This window comes from Parasteatoda tepidariorum, chromosome 3 (assembly GCF_043381705.1).
Source record: "Parasteatoda tepidariorum isolate YZ-2023 chromosome 3, CAS_Ptep_4.0, whole genome shotgun sequence".
Lineage (NCBI taxonomy): Eukaryota > Metazoa > Arthropoda > Arachnida > Araneae > Theridiidae > Parasteatoda > Parasteatoda tepidariorum.
Genome location: NC_092206.1, coordinates 9,243,558 through 9,257,907, shown reverse-complemented (window position 1 = coordinate 9,257,907; position 14,350 = coordinate 9,243,558). Strand labels below are relative to the sequence as shown.

General features: G+C 31.5%; 1 protein-coding gene and 1 long non-coding RNA gene across 2 annotated transcripts in view; one reads left to right on the top strand and one right to left on the bottom strand.

Annotated features, from left to right (window-relative positions):
- Positions 1-7,647, bottom strand: part of LOC122272008 (uncharacterized) — a 94,075-nt gene extending 86,428 nt beyond the window's left edge. Inside the window, exon 1 of the long non-coding RNA XR_006226726.2 lies at positions 7,560-7,647. This is a non-coding gene — a long non-coding RNA (uncharacterized lncRNA). The remainder of the gene's footprint in view (positions 1-7,559) is intronic.
- LOC107457235 (alkaline phosphatase) overlaps positions 1-9,657 on the top strand; it is a 77,033-nt gene extending 67,376 nt beyond the window's left edge. The window contains exons 7-9 of the mRNA XM_043054938.2: positions 4,644-4,838; positions 6,457-6,579; positions 8,574-9,657. Of these exons, the coding sequence (XP_042910872.1) occupies positions 4,644-4,838; positions 6,457-6,579; positions 8,574-8,893 (638 nt within the window). The 3' untranslated portion in view covers positions 8,894-9,657. The remainder of the gene's footprint in view (positions 1-4,643; positions 4,839-6,456; positions 6,580-8,573) is intronic.
- Positions 9,658-14,350: the final 4,693 nt, after the last annotated feature.

The following is a 14,350-nucleotide window of genomic DNA, read 5'->3' as shown; positions in this document are numbered from 1 at the left end:
TTTAGGTAGCTCCCAGTAGAAAAATATCAATTCAACAGCGGCCTTTTAAAGCATTCTCACTTCAATTAATTAATTAATTCCTAATTGAGTTTAAATTAAATATTGTCATGTTTTTAGTGCATGAATCTGAATTGAACAACCTGATAATGCTCACTCTGGTTATTTTAGCCATATGATGCTCACTACGTGCTCTTGCGCGCCGAATCCGATCAATTAAAAATGAAAACTGTTGCCAGCGCGAGAAAAGAAATATCATCGGTTTTATTGATACATACATACGTACGTACGTACGTATTAGCGTTTTATATAATATAGATTATGTTTTTCTTCCAATCTCAGAGTGATAACCATTATCTTACGTGAAACTAGTTTTAATGACACATTAAGTATTTTAATTTAATATACTGTGTCACTAAATGAATAATCCAAAGAAATTGAAGAGGGTAGACAAAAATTTCCTTATCTTCAAACAATATGAAAATGTAAAGGGAAGTTGAGATGTTTCGAGAGCTCAAAAAAATTCACGTCAGGAGTCATTAAAGTCAAGCGAACCCTGGGAATGGCAACGTTTAAAGGAAATGTTTAACTGGCACAAAAATAGGCATCTATTTTTTTTAAGAATCGGCCGACGTGAATGAAGAAAACTAGAGTGATTTGAAATAAAAAATGTATGGTTGCCATCGAGAAATAGAAAATAAAAATGGGCAAAAAAAAAATTTGTGAAACTTTGGTAGCCGAGAGTGAAACGGAGAATGAATTCCTTGCCAGAGCAAGTTCAGCTATATAGTATAAACCAGACGGGTTTTAAAATTTTGACTAAAAGAACACGGTAGATAAGTCCCTTTTCAAAAATGCGATCAATCTATTGCTGCAAATTCTTTGCATGTTCGGGAAAAATTTAATCGCGATAACGTCATGCTACATCAGCGCATCTTGATATCTTGTTTTATTCATATGAACGCCCTAGTTAACGATAATAGTTTCACCCCGCTTTCCCTGGCACGTAGAAATGCATTTTGTACTGATTTGCCTTTCCCGGCTACTGCTGCTTTTTTTAGTTTTGTTTTTGTTTAATATTCAATTTTCTGTTTTACTTTTGGGGTACTGCGGTTTTCCAGTTTGGTTGTCCACTTTTATGTTTTTCCGTTGACAATTTCACATTTCTGTTTCATATCACTTTTTTTTTTCATTCACGTCATGCGAATCTTAAGATTGGGTGTTTATTTTCTTCATATTCTTTTAAGCCAATGAAGTTTTTACTATCCAGTATAATGTGGATTTATCTTGATCATTACTTTGATCAAAATCTTATGCTGAACGAAGCAAACATCTATAAATTATTATTTTAACTGGGTTATTGCGGTCGTTAAAACATTAAAAAAAAACCAAGACACCTATATTGAACAAACAAAATTATCATTAACTTTAAAATTAAAACCAGATATTAAACCAGATATTTTAACCAGATATTTGAAGTTATATTTGAAATTGATTATGTAATGCTGTGTGTAGTGAATATAAACGTAATAAAATACTTTTCTCTTCTCGATTTTGTTGTCACTATTACAGTTTCTTAAGGACCTTGCGAATTCTTTTTAAAAGGAGACTATCGTATCAGATATATATGTATGTAACGATGGTAAGAATCGTAAAATAAATTTGTAATAAATGGAATAAAGCAAAGAAATTACCGTAGCAATATTGGTGATCGTAACTGCTAAACATGTTGAGCTACATTTTATGGAGAATTTACGAAAATCCGTTTCAGAATGCATAAAAACAGCTGGATGCTATTGGCAAATTATCTTTATCTGATGAAAGCCACGTAACTCACATGTTTGGTAGAATGAAATGATTTTTTAAAAAATGAATCATACAATATTCTTAAACATACATATTTAAATCTTTTTGACATTTACTAATTTCTTAAACTATATAAAAAAATAAAAAAAATATCGTGATTTATATAAAGCCTTGTGAATGTGCATTAGATTCCAGATTTTACAGGATATTTTTCGTGATTCGCCCTACAACTCTGTATGTAATTAAGATAATGCAAAATTGGTTTTAGTATAAAATCTTCATATTTAAAAAAATTAAAAACAGCTTAAAAAATACAAATTAATGCCTTATAAAAAGTTTATGAGTTCAATTAGTAGAATCTTGGTAAATGATAAATAATTTATAAATGGATTCAAGTTTTATTTTTAAAGGAGATGATAATAAAAGAAATTTTCGTTTCCTGTGCAGAAATCAACTAAAAACAAACCTGTTGCCTAAAAACTTAGATATTTTTCTATTAACTATTTAAAAAAGAAAAAAAAGCCTTTTTGTTTCGAGTTCACACAAAACCATGAATGGCTTCAGTTTTTATTTCATTCTTTTTTTATTCTCTCAGCTTGGTTGCGTAGCAACGGAGTATTTCTCTCTTTTCGATTACTCAGTTAGTGTAGGGTTATGTTAAATTTCTACTACTGCTATAGCGATAGTTCTTGGCATCTTTTGGGGACGAAGCCAAATATATATAACTTCCTAGCTCCCCAATTTGTGATCCAATATTTTCGAAATTTTGTCAAATCCTCTCCCCTATTTTTTACGGTCAGGAATCCGAGCATGTAAAAAAATTTAGGTTCATTCAGAGAAAGTGCGTTTTTGTGTCTGATTTCGTATTTAAATTTGTAATTAGCATATCAATAAGCATATTTGAAGTCACCTCTAGAAATCATTAAGATTGACATTTAGTGCGTGAAAATCCGATCATTAAAACAAAAGTTATTCTGGGTGATATTTTTTTTTTTTTTTTTTTTTTTNTTTTTTTTTTTTTTTTTTTTTTTTTTTTTTTTTTTTTTTTTTTTTTTTTTTTTTTTGCTTACTGTACACTTTATATACACATATACTAGAGTTGAATACTCTTCTCGATCTTTAACAAAATACTTTCACGTGAATAGTTTAAGGCAGGAATTCCTAACATGTGATCTTTAAAATACTGGCCTAGCGCTATATACAAAGCCAGGAAGTTGATGAGCTAATAATTCATACAAAATGCCTTTAAAAACTGAGTGAAAACCCTTAAGAACAATAAAAATAAACTCAATGAAAAAATAATATCATCGAATAATGTTTCGAATACATGTTTTGAGTACATAAGAAACAAACCTAACAATGTATGTTTCTTAACAAACGTAACATGAGTACATAACAATGTTTCGAATACATGTTTTGTATTGACATTTATTCTGAATTAAATTTTAAATTGTAACTTATATTACCACATTTAATTAAAAAAAATAAGATAATAGTTAAACTTAATGTGTTATATATGAATAAAATAAATACCTCATAAAGGTAAATGTCAACAATTAGTTTCAAAATTCTAGAAAAATCAGAATTGCATTTTCAAATTTAAAGATTTTGTTCAACATCATTACTTGATATCGGAGGACAAGATCCAATGCAAAATTTATGACGTTAGTTTCGTGTTTTTCCTCCTTTTTTTCGTGTTCATGCCTTGACACGGTTTGCACGGTTGACGAAGTTTACTTTCACTCAGCATAAACCTTTTAATGTAAACTTAAAAAGGTTTGTTATGTGGTTTACGTGTAAACTTTCTTACCTTAAAACAACATCTGTGACAATCTGTTCTATTCTACGCACATTACTCTAACCCAAAACCTTGGAAAATAGCCTTCTATATAAAAACCTTAAATCGAGGTTGACGTAGGGTTTTCGAGCTTGAAAACATCTTTTAATAAAGCTAGTCTCAAGGAGAAAATAATCTAAAATCTAAGTCATTCTAAAGGTCTGGTTTCTTAGGACAAGCGCCTTATCTGGGCGTCAGCGGGACGTCAACGTCACGCTGACGCCAACAAAATACTGGTTTGTTAGCTCAAGGCTTGGTTTCTTAGAACTAGCGCCTTATCTGGTAGTCAGCAAAAAGTTGACGTAGAGCTAACGCCAAAAAAATACTTTTTTGTTAGCTCAGCGTGAGCAGTCGGTCCAACGCAGNTACAAATTCAAAATAAATATTTGTTTACGTTATTAACGCATGCGCAATGAGAGATAATGTCTGCGTTGGACCGACTGCTCACGCTGAGCTAACAAAAAAGTATTTTTTTGGCGTCAGTTCTACGTCAACTTTCCGCTGACACCCAGATAAGGCGCTAGTTCTAAGAAACCAGGCCTTGAGCTAACAAACCAGTACTTTGTTGGCGTCAGCGGGACGTTGGTGTCCCGCTGACGCCCAGATAAGGCGCTTGTTCTAAGAAACCAGACCTTTAATGGAAATTTTAATGGACAATGCAATTTGATCCTATCGTTAGTGTGACGTCAGCTAATACGTCATTATGGACTTAAGTGACAATACTTTTTAAAAAAAGCTTTGAAAAATAATTTTCAATCCTTTTAGGATGAAAGGTTTGAAACTGCAATATTTTTGCTTCATTGGAAAAAGGTTTTTAGTACCAACATTTTCATGACGATAAAAAGAAAATTCCGGTACAAGGTTGCCGTAAGGTTTTCTGGGTTCATTCCTGTTGAAAATCATGCATGTTTTAGTACACTAGACCGTCCCTCCAAATGTCTGTTCCAGGATCGTAGAATCACCCTGCATGTATTTCATTTAGAATGAGAGTTATGTCTTTCAGGAGGTCGAATTGATCACTCTCATCACTTCAACAATGCCCACCGTGCCTTAGTGGACACTCTGGCACTTGAGGATGCAATCGTCACGGCACTGCAGATGACCAAAGCTGACGATGAAACATTAATAGTTGTCACTTCGGACCACTCTCACGTCTTCTCTTTTGGAGGAACGCCAAAGCGTGGAAATCCTATTTTAGGTAACATTTTTTATCACCTCTTTAAAAAAAAGTGACTCAAAAAATTCTGCCTTCAAATTTGAGTTAAATTTTTTACGAGCATAAAAAAGTTAACAACCTTTACATCATTTGTTACGCTAAATTGTTTTAATATTACAATTTTTAATCAACACTTATACGAACTTTGCAGGCATTACTGTAAAACTGTAAAAGCAATAATAATACAATCCCATAATTAGGCGAGGAAAAAAAAAGAAATCCGTATTATAATTTCACTTAAAACTTGCAAACAGCATTAAGTTTTTATTATATTATTTATATAGTTCAGTGCCACTGCCCGGTGAATGAGAATAAACAAAAGTGATTTGAAATAATAAGAAAAAAACGTAAAGTTACCAACGAAAAATTTAAAATAAAAGTGAGAAACGAAATTAGAAAGACTACAGTACCCGAGATAGAAAAAAGATGAGCAAATCTAGGTAAAATGCATTTCCACGTGCTATGGAACCGGTATCTTTCAAAAAGGATTTAAAATATTTTCGTAACAAGTTTGTCAGTTTGAAAAAAAATATGAAAATAAAAGCGTAAATTGATAATGATGGGATCATTTTATGACGCGTTCTTACTGAAGTAAAGAAACGTGTTTATTTTAGTTGCCTTGGATTGCCCCGAATCTGGACGTGCGCAAGTTAATAATATTATACTGGATAATCTAAAGTTTTAATTATTGTTGATTGTAGAGATATTAATAACAGTTAATAAAAAATAAATTTATTTTTAAAAAAAAATTGATATTGATAATTTTAGAGATATTAACATTTTATTGGAAAAAAACTTTTTTTTAAATTTTATTTGAAATATAAGAAGATATTTAGCCATAGATTTACCTCAATTAGATTTGCACATTTCAAATATTTCTTAAATATATATATTTTTTAATTTTTTTCTTCCCTTTTAAAAAATCTTTATAATTTTTTCATGTTTTCTCCGTATTTGTAATATATATACACCGAAGAGCCATTACATTATGACCACCCTGCATGTAGGATCACCTTTAGCCCATCAAAACTGCTAGCATCCGCCGAGGCATTGATTCCACAAGGTGCTGATAGGTAGTCTGAGGTATCTGGTACCAAGCGATCACAAACTGGTCCTGCAATTCCCTCACATTGCGAGGGGGTAGCGTGGCAGCACGAATTTGGTTTTCCAAGTAGGACCACAAATGCTCTATTGGATTAAGGTCAGGTGAATTTGGGGGCCAAGACAAAACATGAAAGTCACTGGAATGTTCCTCGACGATTCAACCCTTATGACATGGTGCATTATCCTGTTGGTAAACACCATCCCCCGCAGGAAAAAACTGTTGCCATGAATGGGTGAACCTGGTCTGCAACTATGTTTAAGTAGCTTACAGACGTCAAGGATTGTTCTATGAGGATTATGGGTCCTAATGTGCCCCATGAAAACATTGCTCCTGGGTGAGAAACCATGAAAACCTGGGCGAGTCTTTTGTTATAGATGGAGGGTGGTCATAATGTAATGGCTCTTCGGTGTATATATTAATGCAAAGTAACGTGCATTGCAAAAAAAAAACAACTTGAGATTCAATATTTCTTATTGAATTTTTCTTCCTTAATAGGTCTAGATAATAAAGAATCCGATGTAGACAGCATGCCTTATACAACCTTGCTGTACGCAAATGGTCCTGGCTATAACAGGAATTTTGAGACTGGCAGAGAAAATTTGACTGACGCAAATACTGGTAAATAAATCAATGAGTTTGATTACTGGTCACTTCTAACAAACTAATTTTACAGGAGTGACAAGGGACTGAATAGTTAAGTATCAACTTGAAATATATATATATAGAGAGAGAGAGAGATCTGTTTTTATTTTTTGATAATAAAATACGGCTGATTACAAAATATTCCATTCCAATTAGGCTACAATATGACGTAATTTGTTAATTTAAAAAATAATTAAAACTTGCAGTTGACCTGTTTTCGGACAAAACCTTAAAACGAATACTATACAGTATTTTTTAATAAGCGAAAATATTAATAATCATTTCAAAATGAAATAAAGACTTATGTTAGGTCTTGGATTACATATTAGAGGGACCGGAAAGTAATGTCGTTTCGGTGCATTTGATATTTGTTGTCAAGATCTTATTTTTAATCAATACTGTATTCACCCTCGTTAGCAACAACCTTTCAATGCCGGATCGGAAAAAAATGAATTGGTTTTTAAGTCTAACGAATATTTAATGCGCCGAAACGACATTACTTTCCGGTCCCCTTAATATTAAGGGATATTAGTGTTTAATTAGAAATCATTCGGATTATGACATTTTGTACAGAGTAAATATTAACTGGCGCACACCACCAATGAAAGGATGTACTTTAACTTTACCAAGTGTAATGCTTTTATAAGTAAAAATGCTTTAATATGACATCTAAAACTGTTGTTTCTCCTTTCTTGCTTTTCCATAAGAGCTTTTCATTACATATTTTTCCGGGTCATCAATTTCTGAAATCAAGTATATTATTTGTACCATCGATATACCATCTGAAGATCAACTCTCTGAACTCATTGTGTGATATAAAAAAGACATCATCAAAATAAGAAGCCTAAATTAAATATTTAAATGCTAGTTTATGTAAACAATTTAAATAAATATAGGAGAACTTAAATAAAAACAAAACGAAATTTCAAAGATAAGCAAGTCAGCAAAAACAGTACTTCTTTAGGGAACACACTGCCCTGCTAACATGCTGGAACCTTTTTGTAGTCAGCGTTCAACCAAACACTGACTGTTCCCCCAAGGCCCCATAATGGAAGACAAAATAAGAATAAAATCATAATACCACAAAAATTCAATGATTAAAATAAAAAGTAAAAACAAGAGAAACAGTAACCTTTAACAGTTTTTTTTTTTTTAACAGTCTTCCATATTTATTTAAAAATGTGTACTAAGAACAATTTTGGTTTATGTTGCTTTTATCGCTTTTCCATTTTGATTTATTGATCTTCATTTTTGCTTAATTCCATTTTTTATGCTTGTTATGTGAACAATTTCCCCTAGCAGCGAAATAACTTGAGTCCTCATTGGAACAATATTCACAAATCTTGGCTCGATAAAGGTACAAGAGGCCGTTATTCCTCCGATATTAGTCCTATATAGAATTGCCCGATTCGTCCGATATTTTATAGCCACTTTACAACCGATATAGGCCCTATAGAGAATTGTTAGAATCACCCGATATTTCAGATACATTTTTCAGCCAATATAGGCCCTATCTTGGCCTCTTAAAGATCGATATTGGCCCTATATAAACCAATATTAAAAAATCTATACATCCCAATATTCTTCCATTGGTGTATGTTCATATGGGAATCATATTGAGCCAATTTTGAGCCCAATTGGGGTCCAGGTAAAATTGTTGCTACATAAGCAACAACGGCAGCCATCTTGTGGTTATATTTCGAAGTTTATTCTGCGAACAGATCATCTTTAGAATTATGGCATGCTTTCGAACATTATTTAAATTTTAATGCACAAAATGTTCGATACCATGTAGGAGGACATGATTTGTTTTATATCCTAACTATGTATCTACGTCAGCTGAGCTTTAAAAAATGCAAGAATCTCAATTTTTGACGGGGAAAAAGTGGAGGTGACTGGTTTTCGAACTCTGATTCATATATAAATATATTTTGTTCAATTTAAGCGTCTGATGTCAATGTTTATTACAGAGGATAAGAATTATGTCCAACAAAGTGCTGTACCACGTAGATGGGATACACACGGTGGCGAGGATGTACCAGTTTATGCTCGTGGCCCCATGGCCCATCTTTTCAGAGGGGTCCAAGAACAGACTTACGTACCTCATGCCATGGCATACGCTGCTTGCATAGGACCCTATCGCAATGAGTGTGAGAGACGGAAGAAACATTCATTTCATCGCCAGGTCATCGACTGCCCTTCTGCGCATGTCGAGTCTTCCACCAGCGATGCCAACAGCAACTATGGTTCTCTGCTCTGGATTTTCGCTATCGGTCTGCTGACAAGATGATGGAACTGTTTCTGAATAATACAAACTTGAGCTTTCGCTATTGACAAAACATTTTGTATCTCTTTTGGGATATTCTCTGTGATCTGTGGCTCATATCGAACTGTTGTTTCTATTATTCCGCGAGTACCTGAATCTTCTTTCAAGGGGTCGATTTTATCTGGCTACCAAATTTGGGAGTGATTCATAGGAGAAACCCAATATTCAGATAGCCAATACGGGGTTTTTCTTTTAGAAAATGGAAAACGCATACAGATGTATGCAGCAGTTTCTTCCCAGTGTCAAAAAAACGTGATTTTTTTATGTACATTAAATGAGACTTAATAAATTCTAATTTAATTAATGGAGAGGTGAAAACGATGCGTTTCATGCAACCTGGTACTTGAAAAGGCAATAAATTTGTAAAAATAAAATATGTTGTTAAAATTTTGAATATGTTGCATTGTGAAAACGTGATGTATTTACTATTTCGTTTAAACTATGCTTTAACTTAAGTAGAAAAGTCTAAGCAGTACATTTTTGTGTTTCATTCTTAAAATGAAATCATTGTTACCAGATTTGAAGTTTTTATTGTATTTGTCAGCGATTAAAAATTTTGAAAGGTAGCATGTTATTTCACATTGCGGTTATATAACTTAAAATATAGAAAATAATGTACTATTTACAACTTTGCAATAATGCTTGTGTAATTAAAACAAAATTCATGATCTTATGGTGCCTCCATAGCTTATATAAACTATCCTATAGAAATTTTCGTTCTATTTTTTTTTTTTTGCAGTTATTAATTTTAACTTCCATATAGTTTTTAAAATCATATTTTTAACACTATATNTTATCTTCTCTTGTTGTTCTCCCAGCGAAATGGCTCATAAAGGACAAACTATTCACTCAAAAGAAAGAAATATCATAAGAAATGGTGCAAAATATAATCAAATTTATGAAATATTTATTATTAAAAAAATGCACATAAAGTTTGCGAAATAAATATTTTTGCCAAACGATTGCCAAATAGCAACATTGTTCAAGTTTGCTCGCAACCTTCTCCCAAAAATAGCGAAATAGTATCGTCGCATACCACGTGATGAAGGCGGAGCCAAGTGCCAACTCCTGGTGAACGAGCTATACTACTTCGTTTAAACTATGCTTTAACTTAAGTAGAAAAGTCTGAGCAGTACATTTTTGTGTTTCATTCTTAAAATGAAATCATTGTTACCAGATTTAAAGTTTTTATTGTATTTGTCAGCGATTAAAAATTTTGAAGCATGTTATTTCACATTGCGGTTATATAACTTAAAATGTAGAAAATAATGTAATATTTACAACTTTGCAATAATGCTTGTGTAATTAAAACAAAATTCATGATCTTATGGTGCCTCCATAGCTTATATAAACTATCCTATAGAAATTTTCGTTCTATTTTTTTTTTTTTGCAGTTATTAATTTTAACTTCCATATAGTTTTTAAAATCATATTTTTAACACTATATTATTTTTTACAACAACTGAATATCGAAATAAAAACACGTAGTTACCAAACCTTTTTTTTTTAGAGTTCGATTCGCGTAATTTCTCCGTCGAGCTACTTTTCGGTAGTTACTGTTTCACGATTTTTTATCATTTTCTTTTTAATGTGATGATGATTTACAAAATGCGAAAAAAGAAATATTTAGTGCGTTTTTCCCCCTGCAAAATGCGAGAATATTGCCCATGATATTAGAATTTAAAAAAATATTAAGTATTCGAATTTAAAAAAATTCTGTAACCGAAAAGTTTTTCTTTTAAAGTTGACGCTTTGGTTACTTTATATTAGTAACATGCATATTTGTTATTATTAAAAGTATCTTGCAGAAAGATATTAGTACTAGAGAGGTATGTAGCAGAATGCCCGAAAATATTTCTGCCACAGGGGTGAATGCCCCATTTAGATAAAAAAAAAAGATTATACCAAATGAAAACATAAATTTGCTCGACAAAATCTTTGTTTCTAGCTAATGGTGTCATTGTTGAAGGTTTATGATGGTCTACCGTTTTATTGTGAAAAATTAATTTGAATCAAGTTGACTATTCTCTATAAAAAATTAAAAAAAACTCTTACACTTCTACTATTTTTTTTCTAAATAGACCTTAACATTCTTTTTTTTTAAATCTAAAATACAGGGACATACGAAAAAATGATAGCGTTCAGCTGAAGATTACAGAATTTTATTTCTGTTAAGTTCCCTCAAAACATTATTATTGTTTTATTAAAATCAGTTGTAAATAAAAACATGTTTATGTAAAAATAAAGAGCTTTCTATAGTGAGAAAGTAATTTGTAATTAACCAGCAAAAGAAACCAGTTTCGTTTCTTTTGAAATATGTGTGTCTTTTTGTAATTAATTTCTGTACAGCATGCTCTGTTATTTTAGGAAGAAAATTGTATGTAATATATTGGCTGTTTTTTTTAATTTTCCATTTCAGATTAGGAATTATTATAATTCATTCCATATATATAATGCTGTTAATTCTGAGCTCTTTTATTTTAAAATGGCGCATTGTAAAATGTGTATCTATCTGTTTCTTTATTTGTTAAATAAAGTTGTTTAATATATTTTGTATTTATGTTTTTTTCTTCATGTGTTATTTTTCTTAAAAAGAAAAAGACAATTTATAAAAGTATAGAAAACATATATTCCCGCCCTTAAATGGTAATAAATAATTAGAATTGGTTTAACTACATTGTTTTTATATGGATGTACGAATGAATGTACGTTTTTTTTCATGTCCATTTTAAAAAAAATATCGAAAATCTGTACGATTGCGGCTGCCAGCTTCGGTGCCTCTTGACTATAGAAAATAGATCTTAGGTAAATGCTAGAATTCGTTTAAATTTGTTACGAAGGCGATTTTAAGCAAATGAGCAGAAGTTGAGACAATTATGTTATCTATTTTTGGTATTAAAACGTTAATAATTGCTTAAAACAAATATTTTCAATTTTTTAAGCAAGTATATTACAACTAGCAAAATCAAATGTTTTTAGAAAGAAATTTTAAATTTTAAAATCTTACGTAGCCCAACGACTGCTTTACGGTAGAACAGTTTAACGAAGAGCGATACCACACATCCTCGGTCCTTTCGCAGACTGATCAAAGTGGTCACACCCACCCGAACACGGCCCGCAGTAAGTGATGCTTGACTGTGTTTTGCTGTGCGTTTGCAGGGAACCGTGCCTTACAATAAGTCCACAGTCTCGTTGCTATAAACATTAAGAAATTTACCAACGGAAAAAAGGCAAAAGAAACCCTCCAAAAGTGTTGGAACACATATTTTGTTTTTGGAATATCTGAAAATTGCAAACTATGCATCGAATCAATTCTACATATTTTCCACGATCACCCTGAACTTAACGCAGATCACCCCTAAATACGAGGAAACAATGATTTCCTGCAGTCCTTGATTGGGAACCGTGGTTTCCCAGGGGTAGAGCGCTCGACTTCCAATGAAGTGAACCGGGTTCGAATCCCGGTCCTCCCTGGTCCCGGTCCCGAACATCACTTATAGCAGGTTGATTCGAATTCCGCATCCGGTTCTCATAGACCAAAGTACTGACTTTAAATATCCTCAGTGGTAGACAAATTACAGGTTAAAAACCCTTTGCTGTCAGGCTAACCATGGAAGGTTTTCGAGGAAAGTTTTCTTATCCATGAAACGCAAATCCGGATCAGTTCCATCAATAAAGCCTCCACTAAGATCATGAAGTTTTGCTTAAGGTTAAATTTTTATATACATATTTGCCATATATGTATGGCGAAATCTTTCCGTATGCGTAAGGCAAGTTTTAGGTACTTTTTTATATAGAATCCCAGCGATGGCTGGGCGATACGAACTCCGCACCCGGCTCGCACCGACCACAGTGCTGACGGAAAATATCCTCATTGGTGAACGGGTTATGGGATAAAGTTCCCAAGCAATCTGAAAAATAGTTGAGCTTTATTATGTTACAAAGCAAACCGATTTCCATGAAATTATCTAATAATTAAACTCCTTCCTTAGTGCTTTTTGAATATTTTATTTTATGTAAGGAGTGATTTAAGAAATGTTCTGAACTCCATTAAAGTACTTTTGTTTTGTAACAAAAGTGCCCTTTTTTTGACAATTATTGTTTGAGATTTTAATTCTGCAACGGAATTCATTAATGATTGCATTTAACGTTGCAATAAGGCAACTTATAAAAAGCAATGAAAGGTAAATTTTCTTTCTAAATTTTAATGTCTTTTAAAATTATTTAAAAACATTTATTTCCTTTTTCTTTCCCTCTTCCCTTTCTTCTTTTTATAACTTTAGAAGATTGTTGATTTTAAAAGGAATATTTTTAAATTCGAACGAATATTTTTGAATACAACAAACATTTTCAAAAGGATTAATTGAAAGAAACAAAATGTAGTGGATTTGAAAGAAAAAGTTCTTGTTGTTTAAAAATTTGTGTTTGTTTTGTTAAAAGACAAAATAAATGAAAAAAAATATTTACGAATGAAGTTTACCTCAGCTTAATTCTTCGTTTTTATTCCAAATGAAAAACAATGAAGAAAAACAAAGTGAATGTGTTATTTCTTTGAAGGTACACTATGAAACTGATAAAACTCACTTTTTTATCCCAGAATTCGACTGATTTTTTCTTTTTAACATTTTATTAAAATTATATTTGTTTTAGATAGAAAACTTAATTTTACAATGTTTTGATTAAATAAAAGTAATAACGTATAATCTTTTGATTTGATTTTTTTGACGTTTTGATAGGATTTTCTAATTTAGTCTTATTAAGACTGTTACCTAAAAATGCTACTCGAAATGTACTTTAAGGACACATTTTATTGAATAGCTCAGCAACTTGAACCATTTATTTTATTCTGTTCAACACTCTCTAAAAATAAAAATAAAAAGGAAAATTATGAAAAATTAACTTTCGTTTTCGAATTCAGATTATTACATTTTTTTTCACAACATTTTGTTGGTTTCTTTTAAGTATGACGTGTACAATGACACATTATAAAACACACTTTTAATAAGTGTCATTATTACTTTAATTTTAAATAATTTTTTTAATTCAAATTTTAAGTTAATTAAAAAAAATAACTTGTGATTTTTTTTTCTTCTAATTATTGAGGAATGTGAACATACGATTTAATCATTGTAAGTTAGGAAATATTGTGCTAGATACTTTAAAATTGATAAATATTTAATTGATTCTTTACCTGAAATTTTAGGTGAAAACTTTTTAATTGGATTGACACTGTTTGTCCACATTTCAAAACAATTCAACGGCAATTTGAAAAAGCGAATTATAATGTCTCCAACAGAATTTTAAACTAAAAAGTGAATGAATTTTAAACTTTAACATCAGGCCCTCCAAGGTATAAATTTTCATTGACTATGAGACTAGTTTTACTGCTCATTATGCCCACGCATGGTATATATATATATA